The sequence below is a fragment of the Tamandua tetradactyla genome, chromosome 5 (assembly GCF_023851605.1).
Source record: "Tamandua tetradactyla isolate mTamTet1 chromosome 5, mTamTet1.pri, whole genome shotgun sequence".
NCBI classification, from domain to species: domain Eukaryota; kingdom Metazoa; phylum Chordata; class Mammalia; order Pilosa; family Myrmecophagidae; genus Tamandua; species Tamandua tetradactyla.
In genome coordinates this window covers 45,547,192-45,568,661 of record NC_135331.1, presented here as the reverse complement: position 1 = coordinate 45,568,661, position 21,470 = coordinate 45,547,192, and the positions used below count along the sequence as shown (strand labels likewise).

General features: G+C 35.2%; 1 protein-coding gene across 1 annotated transcript; it reads right to left on the bottom strand.

The window, feature by feature from the left end:
* Nucleotides 1-1,112: 1,112 nt before the first annotated feature.
* On the bottom strand, nucleotides 1,113-20,072 carry LOC143684109 (arylacetamide deacetylase-like). Its single transcript, XM_077160799.1, has 5 exons — nucleotides 19,868-20,072; nucleotides 16,392-16,614; nucleotides 7,484-7,553; nucleotides 4,566-4,737; nucleotides 1,113-2,492 (listed from the first exon to the last, which is right to left on the bottom strand). The coding sequence occupies exons 1-5, from the start codon at nucleotides 20,003-20,005 to the stop codon at nucleotides 1,896-1,898; spliced, it is 1,200 nt and encodes a 399-aa protein (XP_077016914.1). The 5' UTR covers nucleotides 20,006-20,072; the 3' UTR covers nucleotides 1,113-1,895.
* Between the last annotated feature and the right edge of the window lie 1,398 nt (nucleotides 20,073-21,470).

The window sequence follows — 21,470 nt, the reverse complement described above, 5'->3', positions numbered from 1 at the left end:
CTCAGCATTATCTAGGGTTTCAACCTCACCCCTGACATCATTATCAATCCATATGTCACGATCTCAGTTTTCACTCCTTTCCAATCAATGCCCTCACTTTAAAGACAGACACCATGCAAGATTGAGATTTCAGTTTACGTTGTAAAGTTGCTACTCTAACAATAAGATTCCGAGTCTGATTTTCAGAGATCTCAAGTCTACAGCTACAGGAAATAAGATTTTCCTTCAGGATACTCATAGAAACATCTACATCTTTCAGATGGCTCTTCAGCTTCTGTTTTGAGGGCTTAAGCCCATCTCTATCACTCCTAATGTAGCCAGTGTATCTTACAACAATGAACCAACATCTCTATACCTCTGATTTCTACAAAAATCTGTAAAGGTGTCAAAAACATTATCCCCCTGAGCCTGCCTTCATACAAGTGAAGCATTAGGAGAATCAAATGGTGATATATTGACTACCTCTTTTGTCAACTCACACCATGGATTGGGAGTGTCATTCTGATTATGGAATTCAGAATTGTTAGTGCCTTTGAGTCCAGTCAGAGTAGAAAACCATTCATAAAAACCCATTTTTAAGTATCTGTTTCTTAATAACCACTCCTGGTACCAAGATGTATTAGTTAGGGTTCTCTAGAAAAACAGTATCAACAGGGAACATTCGCAAATATAAAATTTATAAAAATGTCTCATGTGAAGGTGGGAACGCAGAGTCCAAAATCCACAGAGTAGGATGTAAAGCTAATGATTCCGATGGAGGGTCTGGATGAACTGCACAGGAGACGCTCACCAGCCGAAACAGGAAGAGCCTGTTTCTTCTGAATCCGCCTTATCAGGCTCTCAGTGATTAGATTCAGTATCACTCATTGCAGAAGACACACCTCTTTGGCTGATTACAAATGGAATCTGCTGTGGATACAGCTGACATGATTATGATTTAATTCTATGAAATGTCCTCATTGCAGCAGACAAGTCACCACTTGCCCAACTTCCACTTGGATTTCCTTCCTTGGAGTTCCCAACTTGGAGCATACCCTGTAGGATTTGGATTTGCCAATCCTCATGGTCATATGATATAATTCCGATAATGAGTCTTAATATTTACACATATATTTATATTCATATTCATATTTATATTTTATTGTCAGTTTTGTTTCGCTGCTGAACCCTGACAATATACCTTCTTCTCTGTAATGCCAGTATGGACTCCTCACAGATTAAATTCATCTGGGAATTTTTTCTATCCTTGGTAAGAGAACCTCATTTGTAATTATTGGCTGTTTCTAAGTCATTGTTCATCCAGTGACCCTTCTGGTCTTTACTAAGCATGTTTCTCCCACATCTCCCCCACTTGAAAGCATCTAATTTCTCAAAGTGCCATGGTGATTTTTCTTATTAAATAGCTAACACTTGGGACCTGAATTCTAGAGGAGATGCACAGAAGATGACATGTGCTAATGAAATGGCATTGCCCTGAGGTAACTTTTTGAAAAGAGTTGCCATTTAACTCATATTATTGATTAGGAGTGTTTCAGACCGTAAAGGTACATTGATGAAAACCTTACCAATACCCAGGCAGGTGATATTTGCTGAAATTGATCCTCTTATCATTGCAAACAGTGGCCAACACACAGGAGAGTGTATACAAGAAAATAAGACATCAATAATTGTAAGATGAATGATTTGAGATTAAAAATATAATGAAATAGCAGAATGGAATGAAATCCATCAAAGCACGAAATAAAAACACAAAAGCATATATTCACGATAAGAATTATTATGCATATGTTGACCTTAAGTAGACCATTTCCAACCGAAATCAATTTTTAACTTCTGGTTTTTGTGATGTTTTGAGTTTTGTTTATTTTTAAGATATGTACTTGATAAACTTTTTACTACAGATTTTCATTTAGCCAACTAATGTACTGATTAAACTCCCTTTTGCCAATTTTAAATGTCAGAAAGGCAAGTACTCCATGGAATCCATCCTCAACGTGGTTAAGGGTCACCTGAACTCCAGCATTCTGAAGCCGGGTGACATACATGAGTCCATCATCTCTTAAAACGTCATATTGACAAGTCATGACATAGGTCGGGGGTAAACCACTTAATTTGTTGTCCTCAGCAAGAAGGGGTGCAGCTCTCACATCTAGGAATCCTGGATATTTTTTAGCCAGCTCAGTACTACCATAACTTGGATTCTTATAAACATATCCTTTCTTAAACCTCTCGGGGAGCAAGGAGCTCCAATTAGCAAACTGGAGCAAATGACTTGATTCCACAGGTACATGTTGGTTGGAATGCATGGCTTTTTCAAGGGATCTGTCTGTAGTAAAATATTCACTCCAGGACCTAACCATGAGTGATTTAGGCAGGATTGGAAAATGTGAATTTTCTTGATATGATGGTGAAGCTAGATCAAGAGGCTGAAGGGCAGGATAAATTAAACACTGAATCTTGAGTTTGATCTTGATATCTGGGTCATCTGAGAGCTGAAAAATAATTAAGATAACTTTTATAAATTATTTTCTTTTCAAAGCAATAAATTACTGTAACGAGATCATCTATACATAAATTCATAATCTCAAAAAGAATCTAGTAACAGAAGTATAACATCTCTAAAAACTTCTAAAAATTTAAAATGGGCTTCTAGAATTATATTCTTCATAATTAAAAGATACTTTTAATTTAAGGCAAAATGGCTTTATTGTTCTTCTCTTCCAATACTTCAAAGGAATCTAAAAAATTCTTAGAAAATTATGGTCCTACCCTCTCTACCAAGAAATCATACCTAGAAGTCCATAAATTTGAGCATTTTCCCCCCTCTCTTTACTTCATATAAAAATTTCTTTAAATATCCTAATATGCTAATATGCTGTGCCTTCGCAAGAAAGGATCACTCATAGAGTCTCTGACTTGACATTGAAGATAAAGTGACATTTGATTTTCAGCAATTTGGACAGGCTCTCTGTGTAAAGCATTCTGTTAGCATCATCCTTACCTGTATCAGACCTAATGTGCTAATATTATAAAGATCAGTATCTGCAAAGAGAGATACAAAAACACCAAAGTGGACAAAAATAATGATCTATCAATTGAAAAGAAATATTAAAAAATACTTCAATTTTTGCAAGCATGTACAATACTTTAAAGAGCAGCTTTGCATATATTTCAAAGTGTATAATATACAGTTAAAGATGTATTTACTTTCACTGAAAAATAGAGATACTATAGAGTATAATTCCAAATACTTTACAAATAGTGGCATTTTCTTCACATATTTAACTTCAGAGGTCAAAATAGACCACTTTGGACATTTTGGAGATTACTTGTAAAGATCATAAAAGTCTACCTGGTGTTTTTATACAAAAGAAGTTTTCTGACCCTCACAACAACTCTGTAAAGTTGAAAGGGTTTGTTTACCTCTTACCTGAGACAATTGATGGTTACAAAGATTTAGTGTCCCAGCCAATATCATCACATCTAGAAATTACTTCATTTCAAGAAACTGCAGGTGTCCTAGTGTTTAATCAAGTGCACTTCCAGCTACATCATAGGATTCATAGCAATGCTAAGAATCCCACATCAGAGAAGGTTCAAAAATATGTTCTATGCCATGATTGGCACAAAGCCCAACAATACCATTTCGTCTTGAGAATATTATCCTAAGACTTGAGACCAAAAATATTTTTTGGTGTGAAAAAGATGCATAAATAAATATAACCAACAAATAAATGACTCCAATTAAAAAAGAACTTGCTTTAAATCTTTGGTGTATAATTAGACTCCACTAATAAAATCCAAACTTCTGTACCTGTGGCAATGGTTCATGGTAGTGTAACCCTGGCTCCCTCTACCCATGGGTAAAATTTCTAGATTTTAAACAATCAGTGTTTCCATTCCTAAAAAAATAAAACCCATTTTACATATAATCTGAGCTGAAAAGTGCTGTATGTTATTATTCTAATACTGCCATTATGAAAATAGCAGATTAAAAACATCTGATTTTACCTGGGCAAAAAAGAAAAAGGAAATCTTTGAACACTTTGTATTTCTTTCTCCTGGTAGACTTTGCAAGTAACATAGAAATATTGGAATTTGTTGATAAGTTTTCTAAAGTTAGAATATTATTCCAGTAATAGAAGAATTTATAGAATGCTCAGAATGCTCCATTGAACATTATTGAATCTATCTGGTCCTCTATTAGACTGATGAGGTTATTGTCTGAGCTCATATAATCTCTCATTCAGCGCATTAGTATTTTAGTGACATATATATAATTTTAAAATTATTTAATTGATGTATATATAATTTTGAAAGAATAGATTTAGATCAATTTGAATCTATTCTATGCAGAGAATTATCATTTCATTAAGATAGAAACAATAAACCATGACAGGATTGGGTCATTTTAATATTTAAAACATTCTTTTCAATATTCTCTTTAGTATTTACAAAAATAGACCCTATACTTAAATTTACATTTATATATTAATATATGTATTGAATCAGTTTTTAAGTAGATGATTTAAAAAGCACACACACACAAATGACAAGCATCATACCTGTTGCACCACTGCTGCAGCTAAATTCCCCCCAGCACTGTCTCCGGAGACACCTATTCTCTCAGGATTCACACCATATTTTGCAAGAACTTTTTTGCGTAAGAACCACTTTAGGGAATTATATACATCTTCAAACTGAACTGGGAAATGATACTTAGGTGCTAGTCTGTAACTGTGGAGAGAAAACATTTTTTTTTGTCACTTACTTTTTTTTTTTACTTTTCCAAATCATAGACACATCCTGGAAGAGCACATATCACAAGTGTACAACTGTGTTAATTTTAAAACTGAACACAGGCATATCACCAGCGCCCAGATCATCAGCAGAGTATTGTCAGCACCCTAGAAACCTCCTTGACCCTTCCATCCAGCAGCTCCCCCAAACCATGAAGTGTCCACTGACTTTACTTACAACGCATAGATGAATATTGAAAATTTTTGTCCTTGAATTAAATAGAATCATACAGCATGTGCTCCTTTGTGGCCCTTTGTTTGCTCAGCATTATCTTACTGATTCTTATCCACATTGCTGCATGTATGACTATTTCTGTAAGGTACTCCATTGTGTCAAAACATCGCAGTTCTTCTATTGATTAGAATGATGATGTTTGCAGTCCTGGACTTTCACAAGCAGAGCTGCCATGAATATTCTCGTGCATGCGCTTTTGATGAGCCTATATATGCATTTCTGCTGACATAGATCTGTAAGTGCTATTACTGGACACAGAGTTATATATGTTTAGCTTTAGTGAATATTTCCAAAACTTTAGCTCTAGTGAATATTTCCAAAATTTTTTTCAAAATACCAAATTTATTCTTAAACTTACAGCGTATGCACTTTCTAAGAATGTGTCACAAATCCTCATCAACACTTGGTGCTTAATATCTTTTCATTTTAGCTATGAAATTGAATACAGAGATTTTTATTAATGGTTTTAATTTATGGTTTCTTGATGTAAAGTAACTTTTTGTGCTTATGGGCCATTAGGTTATTCCTTTTCAGGAGTTGTTTTTTCAATGCGTTCACCTATATCATTCACATATGATATAAGGCATTCATTTAAAGTATCTAAATCAGTGGTTTCAGAGTTGTGCAACCATCACCACAATAAATTTTAATACATTTTCATCACCCCCAAAAAGAAGTCCTGCAATGTTTCTTTTTTTAAAAGAAAAAGATCAGTGGCCTCCAAAGAGGGGTACATCCCTGACCTTCTCTAGCCTAATTAACCACTAATCTACTCTTTGCCTCCACAGATTTGTCTATTCTGGACATTCATATAAATGGAATCATACCGTAGTGGTATATTGTGATTGACTTCTTTCACTTAGCATGATATTTCCAAGGTTTATTCTTATGTAATACTGCTTTTCATTGAGAACTATTATTTCATTGCATTGAATTATCCATTCATTACCTAATGAACATTTTAGCTGTTACAGCTTTTAGGTTATTACAAAAATGCTATTATGAACAATTGTGTACATGCTTTTTTATATGGACATATGTTTTCATTTCTTTTGGATGTAAACCTTGGAGTTGAATGTTTGGGTTAGAGAGTTACTCTATGTTTAACTTTTTGAGGATGTGCCAAACTGTTTTTATAGTGAGAGCAACATTTTACATTCTCACCAGCAGTATGGAGTATTCCAATGTCTCCACATCCTCATATACACTTGCTATTAGCTGTTTTTTCATTATGGATATCTTAGTGGGTGTGAAGAAATCTCATTGTGGTTTTGAGTTGCATTTTCCTAATGATTAATGATGTTGAGCATATTCTCACATGCTTGTTTGCCATCTTAATTTTAATATTGTCAAAATTATCCATATTTTTATGGAGTTCAATAATTTATCATTAATATAAGTAAATAAATGCATATTCACAGGCAAGGCATGTGCTTGCATACAAATTTTAAAGCATATTTATCATTTATTTACATGTGGTTTGTCATTTTGATGACGCAAACACAGGTTTATGTCATACAATGCCATTTGATTTGCCATCCTCAGAATAACCATCTTTAAAAAACAAAGTTGGTTTCTGGTGCCTGCCCATGCACAAAATGTAAATAACTACATAAAAATTAAGGCTGGAATGAAAAATAGCATAAGGGTAGGTTTTCTGCTTACCTTTTTCAATGTTATTCTGTCTAATTTTATTTATTATTCATCACTTACAATGAAATCTTGAGCATGACTTTGCTACTACTTTATAGCAATGATTTACTTGACAAATGGTCCTAACAATGTTTTTTTTGTAACTTTTCCTTCATTTTCTGAAGTGTGAGTCTGAGCCTGCAACTCTCAAGCTCATCTACCTAGCAACCCCCTTCTATTGTGATTCTCTACCTAAGCATTCTTTCCTAACACTCTCTTATTCATTATTTGAAACTAACATATTGGCTTTGCCTATTGTTTAATTTGGTAATGAACATTAATATTTCAGACTTATCAAATGACAAACTTTAGGATAAGACTGTTTAGAAATGATACCACTTAATCTTCACCAGCCCCTGAGGTAGGAATTATTTATGATTCACTTTAATAGAGGATCCTCTGACTCCAGGGCATTCATTCTTAAAGATAATGTAAATGAAGAATGGACATGAAATCCAGCAAAAATAGTTATGTCCATGGATATTGTTTAAATTTATGAGGAAAAAAATTTTCTTTTATCTCTTCATTCCTCAACCACACACACACACACACACATACACACACACACTTAAACAAATACATACACAGAAGATTTATGCTTTGATTCCAACCAATCCAGCCTGAGATTTTGCTTTCCATTGCCTAGTCAGTGTTATCAGGAAAGCTTTTTTCTTAGAAACACATATAAGCCAAGAGAGTGGAAAGACTCACTGTATGTAAGGCATCAGGCTTGAAAACAAAACAACACAGCTCTTACTTGGTTGATATGACAATAGCATCAAGTCTGTCTGCTGTACATCTTGACATCTGGTCATAGATATTTAGAGCTGAAAGAAAAGCAGAACATTAGTCAGAAAGGACAAATGAAGAGATATATTTTCCCTTCACAGAAATTCTGCTGTATGTGTTATATATTTCTGCAATTCTCCACCTGCTCCACATTAAAAATATGAAAGAAACAAATTTAACATTTATCCATGAGTAAATACCCAACTGCAATTCAACAGAATTTGAGTTGCTCAGTGAACCTTCTGATTGTCCTTCTTTCCTTCTGTCTTTTTTTCTGTGAATTTCCTCATTTGCTCTTCGAAACAAGCCTTACTTTTTACAAGCTAACTCAACTCCCATACTGGAGGAAATATTGATTTGTCTCTTTGTTGGGAAATGGGGACCACAAAGGTGAAAAAAACAAGTTCTTGATTTAATCAGTGTCAAGCCTAGATGTGTGAGTCAAGGAGGTATAGAAGGAACTGTGACAATACAGAATGACCACCTATGGCTGAATGAGAGAAATAGAAAAAACTTCCAAAAATAAGTGGATTAGAGTTAATGTATGGGTGACTCAAAACCTGGACCACCTTTACTCACTATTTTGTTAGTTATATTCCGGAGTCAATTGGCTAGGAAATGATGCTTTGATTCTACTGCTGTGAACCTTCTATAGCTAGAGGCAAAGAAAGAAGAGGGGGGGGAAATACCATGGACACAAAACAAAAACAAACAGAATAGATCAAGAATCTCAGAGAAGAAAAAAGAGGATAAGAACCTTTCTGCTGGGGATGAAATATGGCAAATACTATGCCATTTTAGGAATTGTACTTATTGCCAGGACAAGAATCGGATGATGAAGAGCTAAAACAATCTGATCAGTGAAAGTCAGACAATACTAATTGTCTAGATTAAGTTGAAACAAGTGCCAAAAAAAGAGCCTTAACACAAAGCCATTCAACAATAAAACCCTAGCCAGGAGATAGAGAAACTAAGCTTCAGAGCAAATTCATCTACAGAATCAGATGCCTAGACATCAGCCAAAAGTAACTATTCATACTACAGACAGAAATATATGGCCCAGTCAAAGGAACAAATTAAAATTTTGGAGAGATATAGAATCTGAAACAACAAGTGAAAGATATTCAAGGAAATCTCCAAAATTGATTCAAGGAGATGAAGGAAAATATGGCTAAAGAGAGAAAGTATATTAAAAAGACCCTGGGTGAACATAAAGAAGAATTAGGAAGTATGAAAAGAAACATAAATTATAGGAATGGAAGGCTCAACAGAAGAGATTAAAAATACACTAAAGGCATACAACAGTAAATTTGAACAGGCAAAAGAAGGAATCACTGAAATAGAAAACAGGATATTTTAGAACTTACAGACAGAAGAACAGATAGAGAAATTAATGGGAAACATTGAGTAGGGTCGCAGAGATTTAAGAGACAGTATGAAGTACTTATGGCTGTTCCAGATGGAGAAGAAAATGGAAAGGGGACAGAAAGAAAATTTGAAGAAATAATGGTTGAAAATTCCCCAACTGTTATGGAAGGCATAAATATATGTGTCCAAGAATTGCAACATAACTCAAACAAAAGAAATCCTAATAGATATACTCCATGACACACACTAGTCAGAATCCCAGATCCAAAAAATAAAGAGATAATTCTGAGAGCACAAGAGAAAAGTGATTCATCACATACAAGGGATCTTCAGTTAGAATATGTGCCAATCTCAACAGAAAACAGGAAGGTGAGAGTACACTGGTGTGATATATTTAAGGTACTGAGAAAAAAAAACTGCCAGACAATAATTCTTTATCCAGAAAAACTGTTCTTCAAAAGTGAAGGAGAGTTTAAAGTATTCACAGATAAACAGAATCTGAGAGAGTTCTTCAACAGGAAACTAGCCTTATAAGAAATACAAAATGGGGTTCTGTATGCTGAAGCAAAGAAAGAGGAGAAGGAGGATTGAAAGAGAATGCAGCAATGAAGGATTTTCAGAAAGGGTAACTACAAAGGTAAAAAGAGACAAAAATAAGATATGCAAGATAACAACCTAAGGTTAAAATGGTTGAAAGAAGTCTCTCCTGTATAGTAAACCAATGAAAGTTCGTGGATTAAACTCCGTAATCGAAAGGCACACAAGGAGAGAACGTACAAAAAAATATGATTTTCTATATGTTATTTACAAAGGCCCACATTAAACCCATGAGCACAAATAATTTTAATGTGAAATGTTGGGTAAAAGATATTCCACACAAGCAGGAATGAAATACTAATATTTCTAATATTAGAATATCAGACAAAATAGACTTTAAAAGCAAAACAGTTACATGAGACAAAGGAGAACACTATATATTAATAAAAGGTGCAAACCACCAAGCAGAAATATCATCATAAATCTTTACACTTTCTTTTCCAGAAGAATCTTCTCATGGATCACATTCCAGGATAGACAACATATTGGGTGACAAAACAAGTCTCAATAAATTTAAAATGACTGAAATGATACAAAGCACTTTTTCTGATGATAATGGAATAAAGCTGGAAATCAACAACAGGAGGAAAATCAGAATATTCAAAATATATGGAAGCTAAATAAAACACTCTTTTTAAAAAATATATATTCTGAGGACTATCCACACACATACAGTCTGGCATTATTATACAACCAATGGCTCACAATATCATCACATAGTTGTGTATTCTTCACCATGATCATTTTTACAGCATTCAAATCACTCCAGAAAAAAGAAATTAAAAGGAAAAAAAGGGACTCATACATTCCATTCCCCTTAGCTCTTCCTCGGATTGACTAACAATACTTCAATCAACCCAATTTTTACACTTTATACCCCCCTTATTACTTATTTATTTTTTATCCTTATTTAATTTCTCCTGTGTCCATATCCTGGATAAAAGGAACATCAATCACAAGATTTTCACAGTCACATTATAAAATCTATATATCTATACAGTCTTCATCAAGTATCATGGCTACTGGGACACAGTTCAATAGTTTCAGGTACTTCCCTCTAGCCACTCCAATACACCATAAACTCAAAAGGCATATCTATATACTGCATAAGAACATAGGATAATCTCTCAAGTCTGTTTGAACTCCCTCAGCCACTGTAAGTTTATTTTGTCTCATTTCTCTATTCCCTCTTTTGGTCAAGAAGTCTTTCTCATTCCCATGATGCAGATCCTAGCTCATCCCCAGGAGTTAAATCCCACAGAGTCAGGGAGATTTGCACCCAAAGAAGCCATGTCCCACCTAGGAGAAAGGCAGTGATGTCACCTGCCAAGTTGGCTTAGAGAGAGAGGTCACAACTGAGCAACAAAAGAGGTTCTCTGAGGGTGACTCTTAGGGATAATTATCAGTAGGCTTAGATTTTCCTATGCATGACTAAGCTTCATAGGGTAAGGATAACACAAACAGAGGATCAAAGAGAAAAGTGCAAGTGTAATCATTAAATATCTTGAGAAAAATAAAATGATATTACAACATATCAACATTTATGGGAGGTAGCAAAAGTAGTGCTAAAAGGCAAATTTATAGCCCTAAAAACTACATTAAAATAAGGAAATAGGTAAAATAAAATGCTCACTACACACCTAAACAAACCAGAAAAATGAATGCAAACAATTATCAAAGCAAACAGAAGGAAAGAAATAATAACAATTAGAGCAGAAATAAAAGAAATTGAAAATAAAATAAACAATAGACAGAATCAACAAAACTGTAACTTGGTTCTTTCAGAAGATCAGTAAAATTGACAAACCCTTAGCCAAACTGACAAATAAGAAAAGCAAGAAGGTACAAATAAAATCATAAATGAGAGGGGTGCATTGTGACTAACCTCATTGAAATAAAAAGGATCAAAGGAGGATACTATAAACAATTATATGCCAAGAAATTAGACAACTTAGATGACTTAGAAATTACTTGAAACATATGAACAAGCTACACTGATTCTAGAAGAAACAGAAGGACTCCACAGACCATTGCAAGGGAAGAGATGGAATCACCCATCAAAAAACTCTCATCAAAGAAAGACTTTATTTTGTTTCATTTCTCTCTTCCCTCTTTTGGTCAAGAAGGCTTTCTCATTTGATGATACTTCATCCTGGCTCATCCTCTGGAGTTAGGTCCCCCAGTGCCAGAGAGATTTTCACCCCTGGGAGTCATGACCAGATGGCTTCACAGGGGAATTCTATCAATCATTCCAGGAAAAATTCCCAGCCCTCCAAGGTGAATCAAACTCTTCCAAAAATGGAAGAGAAGGGAACACTACTTGAATCATTCCATGAAGTGAACATCACCCTAATACAAAAGCCAGATAAAGATACTACAAGGAAAGTATATTACAGACCTATTTCTCTAATGAATATAGGTGTAAAAAATCCCAAACAAAATAAATCCAACAGCACATTTAAAAAATGCACACCGTGATTAAGTGGGTTTAATTCTAGGTATGTAAGGGTGGGTCAAGAAATCTATTAGTGTAATACACATTAACAAATAGAAGAGGTAAATAAACATAATCATCTCACTTGATGCATTAAGGTAATTTGACAAAATACAAATCATTTCTTGACAAAAATAATTCAATGTTAGGAACACAAGGAGACTTCCTCAACATGATAAAGGGTATATATGAAAAATTCATGACTAACACTGTGCTCAATACCAAAACAGAAAGCCTTCCCTCTACGATGTGGGACCAGACAAGGATGCCCACTGTATGGTTACACAACATTGTGCTAGAACTTCTAGCTAGACCAGTTAGTTAAGAAAAAAAATAAAAGAAATTCAAATGAGAAAGGAAGAAGTATAATTTCACTATTGCAGATAACATGATTGTATACATATAGTATCAAACAATCAACATAATGGACTAGATAATAAATGAGTCCAGAGTAGTGGTGGGATACAACTTCAAAATGCAAAAATCAGTAGTGTTCTTGTATGCTAGTAATGAGCAATCTGAGTTGAAAATCAAGGAAAAAACTTCTATTTACAATAGTGATTAAAACAACCAAATATTTAGAAATAAATTTAACCACAGATGTAAAGGGGTTGAACACAGAAAGATAGAAAACATTGCTAAAAGAAATTTTAAAAAAGACCTAAATAAAAGGAAAGACATTCTGTGTTCATGGATTGGAAGACTAAATATCACTAAGATGTCAATTCTACCAAAACTGATTTACATATTCCACACAATCTCAATAAAAATTCCAAAAGCCTTATTGCAGAAATGGAAATGCTAATTATCAACATTATTTGGAAAACTAAGGGGACCCCAAATAATTAATAACATCTTGAAAAAGAAGAATGAAGTTGGAGATATCACAGTTCCTGACTTTTAAGCATCTGGCAAAATTACAGTGGTCAAAAGAGCATTGTATGGCCATAAAGATAGATATGTTAAACAATGACATTGAATTGAGAGTTCTGAAAGAGTCCCTCACATCTATGGCCATTGATATATGACAAGATTGCCAAGTCCACTTAACTGGGACTGAAAAGTTTCTTCAACAAATGGTGCTGGGAGAACTGGATAACCATATGCAAAAGAATGGAAGAGGACACCTATCTCACACCATATACAAAAATTTACTCAAAATGGATCAAAGATCTAAACATAAGAGAAAGGAACATAAAATCCTAGAAGAAGAAGTAGGGAACCAGTTTCAAGATCTTGTGATAGGCAATGGTTTCTTAGCCTTTAAACCTAAAGCACAAGCAACAAAAGAAAAAAATGGGTAAATGGGACTTCCTCAAAATTGGATATTTTGGAGCTTCAAAGTACTTTGTCAAAAAAGTAAAAATGTAGCCTACTAATGGGACAAAATATTTGGAAGCCACATATCCAATATCCAGAATATATAAAAGAATCTACAACTTAACAATAAAAAGACAAAAGAAAAACAATTTAAAAATGGGCAAAAGACTTGAATAGACATTTATCCAAAGAGAAAATTCAAATGGCCAGAAACATATGAAAAAGGTGATCAAAACATCACCACCTATTAGGAAAATGAAAATTGAAACCAAACTGATGTATCATTTCATACCTACTAGAATGGCCACTATTAAAAAAATCAGAAAACTGCAGGTATTGGAGAATATATGGAGAAATAGTAACACTCCTTCACTGCTGGTGGGAATGTAAAAAGGTGCATCCTCTGTGGAAAACAGTTTGGCAGTTCCTCAGGCAGCTGACTATAAAATTGCCATATGATCCAGCAATCCTGATACTAGCTACGTATGCAGAAGAACTAAAACAGAGTCTGAAACAGACCTTTTCTCATTGATGTTCATAACTGCATTATTTACAATTGCCAAAAGATGGAAACAACCCAAAAGTCCAACAACAACCCAAGTGTTGATCAAAAGGTAGTGTATGTACAAGATGGAATATTTAGCCAGCTGTAGAAAGGAAAGAAATCTCAATGTGTGTGACAACAGTGAGGAACCTAGAGGTCATTATGTTGTGTGAAATAAGCCAGACTCAGAAGGACCAGTGTTGTGTGGCCTCACTGATGTGAACTAATTACAATAAGCAAACTCATAGAGTTAGAATATAGAATACAAGTTAGCTAGAGATAGAAAGGGGCTAGATAATAGGGAGCTGATGCTTTATTTGTGCAGATTTCTATTTACATGGTTGTAAAGGTTTGGAAATGGATAGTGCTGACGGTAGTACATTGTTGTCGGTGTACCTAATGCTGCTGGATTTATGCATGTGGTTGAAAAGGGAAGTTTGGTGTCCTGTTTGCTGCTAGAAGGAAAGTTAGAGGATAAAACATGGGACTGTGTAATACAGCGGACCCGTATTGTGGATGATGACTGTGGGTACAGTACAAATATGAGAATGTTCTTTCATGAATTAAAATAAACCTGCATCACTATTGCAAGGTGCTAATGATAGGGTGGCAGGTGGGAAAATGCATTAGTGCAAACTGGATGATGCTTAACAGTAATCTTTTAATATTCTTTCCTCACTTATAACAAAGGTACTACACCACTGAAAAGCATCAGCAATAGGTGAGTATATGGGAACACTATTGTTTGTATTGACTTTTATGTAAAGGTATGACCACTCAAATTAAAAGATAAAAGAACAATAATTTAAAAAACAAAACAACACATGCTAAGTGAAGGAAACCAGACCCAAAATAATGCATATGGTATGAATACATTGTATAAAATGCAAATATACCTAAATTTATAGAACTAGAATAAGATTAGTGGTTATGTAGGGCTGGGGAAGGAGAGAGGAATTGAGGGGTGACTGCTAAGGTATATGGAGTACTTCTTAAATGTTCTAAAATTGATGGTGGTGTGTTGCTCAGATGTGGCCTCAGTGTCTCTAAGTCCAACTCTGCAAATGAACTCGTTGCTCTCTGCACTACATGGGACATGACATGCAGGGGTGAACGTTTCCCTAGTGATGTGAGAGATGACTCCCAGAGATGTATTCAGACCTGACACCATGGGATCAACAATTCCATCCTCACCAAAAGGGGGAAAAAAGTGTAAATAATAAAGTATTAGTGGCAGAGAGAGTTCAAATGGAGTCGAGAGGCTACTCTGGATGTTGCTGTAATGCAAGGTTTCGGTAAACCTTGCTACCTATCATAACCTGCCAACCCTCAGTCAGGACCATTCCAGCCAATCCTAAAAAAAACCTAGGGCAATATGTAAGATTCCACAAGGGTTCCATGCATTAGAGTAACTTTCCAGAAGCTTACAACCTCCAGATGGGTCCCCGGTCAAGATAAGTCCTGAAACCTAGCCCAGTCTCACCAGAACATCACATAGTTCCAACTTCCTACCCCATATGATAGACAGACTTCCAATATCAAGAATTTAGAGTGGTCATAGCTCAAACAAGCCCAAAGAGAGGTGTGGAAAGAACAAAGTTGATAGTGAATTATATGTAGAAGATAGGACTTAACAAATGAATGTGAATGCTGAATCATTAAATTGACATCTCTTTTAGTCTCCAGTGTTTTAGAGCAGCTAGAAGTAAAACCTAAAATTGTGGAAATGTAACCCATGTCAAACTCTGAAATATGTTCTATAACTATTTGTGGTGCTGTGCGTTGAAATTTATAACTTTTGTATATATCTTATTGTTCACCAAAAAAAGAAGGAAAAAAAGTTGATTGTGATGATAAAAAAGTACTTAAGTCCTTTGGCCTCCTGTATTCTGAAGCAGCAAAAAGGAAAAATATGAAGGATCATATGGTAACCCATGACAAACTATGATATCTGTCCTGTAACCACTTGTTGAAGAATGATTTGAAAACTACTGATTTTTATTTCTCTGGTTAATAAACATGTTATAATTATGCAATAAAAAAGCTAAAATTCATTGTGGTGATGAATGCACAACTATTTATTATACTAGGCTACTAATTGTACACTTTGGATGGATTTATGGAATGGGAATGCATACTAATAAAATGGTTTTAAGAAAAATAGAAAGCAGGATTTTGTCTGTTTGAAGATATATCCAAATTTCCTACACTGTTGGCTGACACAAAATTATTACGTGAAGAAATGAATGAACATTATACATCATCCTGCAACATCAACTGAAGAGAAAGAGAAAATACCAAGTTATGCTCTCTTAGAATAGTTGCAGAAAATCAGAGAAATTTAGTCTTCTCAACTCTACCAGGGTTGATGAGAAAAACACATATGGAATAGAGTGATTGGGACCTCCAAGGAAGGGTAAAATTTTTCAGACGAACAAAGCAGATAGTAATCACTGAGTAGAAGCCATTATATACCTATCAAAGGCAGTATTTTCCTTTGTGATAGATACTTTGTCAACTCAATGACCATGATTTTTTAAAGCATTCCCTTACCAGCACTTCCTAGACACCAGCCACCGCCATGGATGTAAAATATAGCCCTTCTTAGTGCTTCTGATTTCCGCTTTGGCACATATACACGGACAGGAATGTTGTTGAACGTTGTCTCAGTCACAGTGAGAGTTTCATCTGAGGTTGGGGGGACTTCATCCAAGCTCATGAAGAATGAAAAGGAATCCATAAAATTGTTAAATCCCAGCAGCTCCACAACTGTAGCCTAAAAACAAAATTCACACAGTTCTAGAATTCAAGTTCCAAATGTCAAGGAGACCTGTAAACACATAAGTACACATTAACTTTTAATATGCTCAAATGAAATGAATGAGAATAATTCCAACTGAATCCTTTTTGGTCTTTTGGAAGAATGAGAGCTCAGAGGCTATGTCGACAGAGATTACTAAGAGGAAGATTCATGTAATCCTTATTCCACAAAATTTCTAAGTTTCCCTCTAAGCATTAGGGTTACACAGACGAACAAGAAAAATGCTCTTCTCAAGAGTCTCAAAGTTAAATAGGAAGGACCGATAGGATATTTACAAAGCAAAATAAAGGCTATTCTAGGTCTTTGCACAAGGTACTTTAGGGGCAGATGGTAGGTGATTACAAAAGGTAGGTACCTGGGAGTAACAAACTAGAAAAGAGTTTTCAAACGGGACGTACAATTTTCTCTAATGCTTAAAAGTAGAACTTTTCTTCGGATTTGGTCATTCAAATAATGAAAGGAAGAAAAACTTCTAGGTGGAGGAAGTGGTTTAGCTTAGAGATGGAGAGGTTCTTGAAACCTGGGAACTGCAGGGTCTGGCTATATGTGTCTGTGGGCTTTAAGGAGGGCTAAGGAGTGCTTAAAAGGGTAAAAAAGGATCAGCTTACCTGCCAGTTTTCTGTTCTTTCACCCTTTTAAAGTCAAAATTCTGTGCATTTTACAAATATTTATCTGAATATTAACTAGTTGTTTAACATTTGAGCTAAGTACTATTGTCATATTCATTCTAGAGCTGATGAAAATAAATCAGCTAGAAAAAACATAGCTAATGATAGTTACCTGCATTCTAACACTAGCAGTTTGATTCTTGGTTTAATTCATACCATATTACTTCAATAAAATATGTGAACAGATAGAGATTTAAAACCTCAACAATTCATAAATGAGAAAATTTTTTTTTAATTTTATTTTTAATTTGTACCATTTAAGAGCTCTGAAAATATATTACATTCATAAATGAAATAAAAGGCTACCAGAGAAAAGGAATATCTCAAAAAATGATACAAATGCATTGAATAAATTACATGTGTCTAAAGGAAAGGCAACCTTACAGCATTACATGACTAAAATAAGAGCTAAGTCATCTGTGCATGTTGAAATTGCTCACACATGCCTAAGTAAGTGTCTTCATTTCTTTGCTGTTAAAACAGATATTGTGCAATGGATTGGCTTAAACAACAGGAAGTTATTGGCTCACAGATTTGAGGATAGAAGTCCAAAACTGAGGTGTCAGCAAGGTGATGCTTTCCCAAAACCTATGGTGTCCATTGTCCTTGGCCTTGGCCTTTCTCTCACCTGGCAGTGCACATGGTGATCTCTCTTGGCTCCTCTTCTGGACTCCATTGATTTCCTGCTTCTCTCCAGGGTTTTCTCTCTAGTGTCTGCATTTCATTCTGCTGATAAAACCTCCAGCAATAGGATTAAGACCTAACCTGACTCAACTTTGCCATGACTTCAATGGGGTAATTTCATCAAAAGGTCCTTTTTACAATGGGCCCAAACTCACAGAGATGAATTAGGGTGTACATGTTCAACCCACCACAGGTTACCTGTGAGCCAAGTTACCTGTGCCTCTCCCACCTGGCACAGCTGCTTGGAGGTTCTACCTATTCTTTGAACTTGAGCCTTGATTTCCCAAAAACCAGGATTTTCTCAGGAACTGAGGCTGGGGCTGATGTTGGGAGGAACAAAATTAGTTTCCTCAGTAGTCCATTAGTATTCCACCCCCTTATAAACTTTCTGTTTCTTACTTTTCTGGTTTAGCTCATTTTTTTCTGTGGAACCTCATTGGATTTATTATTTAAGTTGACTCTTTCTCAGGGAAAAATGGAGCATTTTTGTCTTGACATGGAGTATTCTCTAATTTACAAATACTCTCCTTTTGATAAATTAAGTAATTCATCAATAGCAACAACCAAGGAAAAAAAATAGTCAAGGCCCTCATCCAAATCACAGAGCAGAGAACGTAAATAGGAGAAAAATTATTTCCTTTTTAGAATGCTCAATAGTTTTACATTGCACATATTTTGCATCAAAATTCACTACCATTGCCCAAATGTATACCTTATTGCTCCAAACCAAATTCCAGCACTCTCCTCATCACTGACAAACATCCTCAATTTCTTGAACTTGAAATTTTGCAGCTGGGACTTTTGCTCTTGCTGCTGTCTCTGCCTGGGAACTATTTCAACACTGAAGGTGGCTGGTTCCTTTTCATTCTTCAGGTCTTCAAGCAGATATTTCCTCTTCAGGGAGGTTTTCTCTGACTACAGATACAGTAGCCTTGCCCATGCCATTGGCCGCACAATTCTCTTTTCATTCTATTTAGCTCCTTCAAGGCCCTCCTCACAATCTGAGATCAATCATTCATTTAATTCTGAGTTATCATTTTTCTCCACCTCTAGAATGTTTTCTCTGTTGGGGCCTAGTCCTTCTTTTCCTACTAGAATTCCACAAAATTTGGAATTGTTTAACTACTAGAAATGAAAGATCAACCTAGGAATTACAACGTCTATCTGATGGAAATTCTAGAAAGAGGTTATAGAAAAAAAAAAGAGGAAGGAGTCAAATCCTCAAAAGAAGTAATAAATAGTATTCACCAGGCTCCTTTGGCGTGTAGCCACACCAAATTCTGAGCCAAGCCTGCTTTGCAGAACAGCAGCAGAGGCTGTTCTTTCAGGTCAGCAGTCACCGTGACACCCCAGGGCTCCCCACTTCCATTCCTGCCTAAGATGCCTTCCAGGGTCCACCCTGGACTCCTGCCAACCAGCCTCCTTCAGAACTATCTACATGCCCTGAGACTTTACCCTGAACCCTACACGACTGCATGAAGGTCTGTGATTAACACAGTGCGCACACTTAGGTGATGGCTGATTTGCTTGTAAAATTTAAATACCAAACCAATTGAAACCAGGATTTCAAACCACGACAGGATGTCATTACTGCTACCTGAAGAAAGCATCTTTAGGAAAACTTACTCAAATGCCTCCTCACTTTCTCTTGCTTTTTCATGAAGCATGAATCTGATATTTAGAAGAACAACAACAACGGCCAAAGACAAAATTTTACCAGTATATAGACAAAGTCGGCAACACTTATTTAAATAGATTAATCAGTCAATTGTTAAAACAAAGCAGAACAGAGCACTTCCTCCTCCAGTTCAAATGGTTACATATGCACATCTGAATCCATACAGTTCCAAACTTACCAAATGTGAAAAAGTTTTCATATATGTGTTCAACCACATGATTTTCCATGGCTCCTCGATATTATCTGGAAGCGGAGTGTAAATATAATATGCTACAAGGACCCCCAAAATCAGAAGGTAGAAAGATTTCCTTCCCATGCTGCAATACCTCTGTTCCTTCTTCAGAGACACAGAAAGTGAATGTGCTTGGTTTGTGAGAATGCTGTGTAATAGCTGGGTGTTAAGCTCCACCCAGATATATTATCTTACTTCTTGCTGTCTTAGTTTTAGTATTGACATAATCAGGTTAACATTTCATTGGCTATCCTAGATAATGCTGTTTAATAAAAGCTCAAAGTTTGAGGAGTAACCTGAAACTTTGTCAAGTTCAGTCAACTACCACATCTTACTTTTATTCCAGTGAAAAAAGCATGTATTGAGCAATAACAGAATAAAGAATACTTTAATTCTAACATGGATATTCAAAGATATCTTTAGGATATGGAATCTTTGTTCTAAAATTACTTTTCTTAGAGTAGGGGAAAACACAGGGTCATTTTTTGAAAAGTGTTGAGAGCATAGGAAACAAGATAGCCATGGTCTCTGCCCTTACAGAGTTAACATTATCTTGCAGGGCACAGAAAGGTTAACAATTAAGCCTGATAGTTTTTGATATAAAAACAAAGATGATAATGATAGCTATCATACTAAACATGTATTAATCATTTAAATTCTGACCCAAGTACTACACTAAATGATTTACATATGTAATCTAAATAAGTCCAAACAAGAATTCTATGAAACCACTATGATTACTTTTTGGTAAATGAGTGAAATGAGTTTGAAAAAGGTTAAATAATCTGGCCAACATTATATAACTCTATGTATTGGAGCCAGAAAAAAGAAGTACAAAGAAACTTTTTTTAACAATGTTTTCTTTTTTTCCATGACATAGAATATGTACATTCCAGAATATTGGGAAATGCAGAAAATAAAATGGGAATAATAGTAATAAATCATCATCTCAAATTGCAGAGATCACCACTGTTTATACGATGGTATATTTCCTGCCATATCTTTATATACACAAATACATAGATATATCTTAATAGAAGTACACGCCATTAGTCTTTGAGAAATTTTCTCTTTTCTGACCCAATTAATACTCATAGGCTCTGTTCTGGTCGGAATCTGTTATGAACAATTGGTATTAAATATTTACCCTTAGTTGTGGCATCCTTTTGCTCTTACTTTTCTCACTATAGGTAGTGATGCTTTAATGCATTGCCTAAAATAAGATCAGATATTTGGTTCTTTTGGCGGCCATGCCAAAAGGGAGTCTGTGGAATTGGCTTTGCCAATCACAGTAGTAAACACAATGCAAAAGCACCTGAAACAACGTACTGTGGGACTGCCTGTCATCCAAGATCTCCTAACAGAGGGAACAGTATACCTTCCATCACCCCATACAATAGTCACGTTCACCCAGTTCTTGAAGCTTCTCTCATAAAGGTTGATTAACTATTGATTATCTCAACCATAATGCACAAGTCCTACCAATCCAAGTTCCTATTCCTAAGAACACTGAATTAAAGATATCTAAAGGAGCATGGGAGATTTCTTT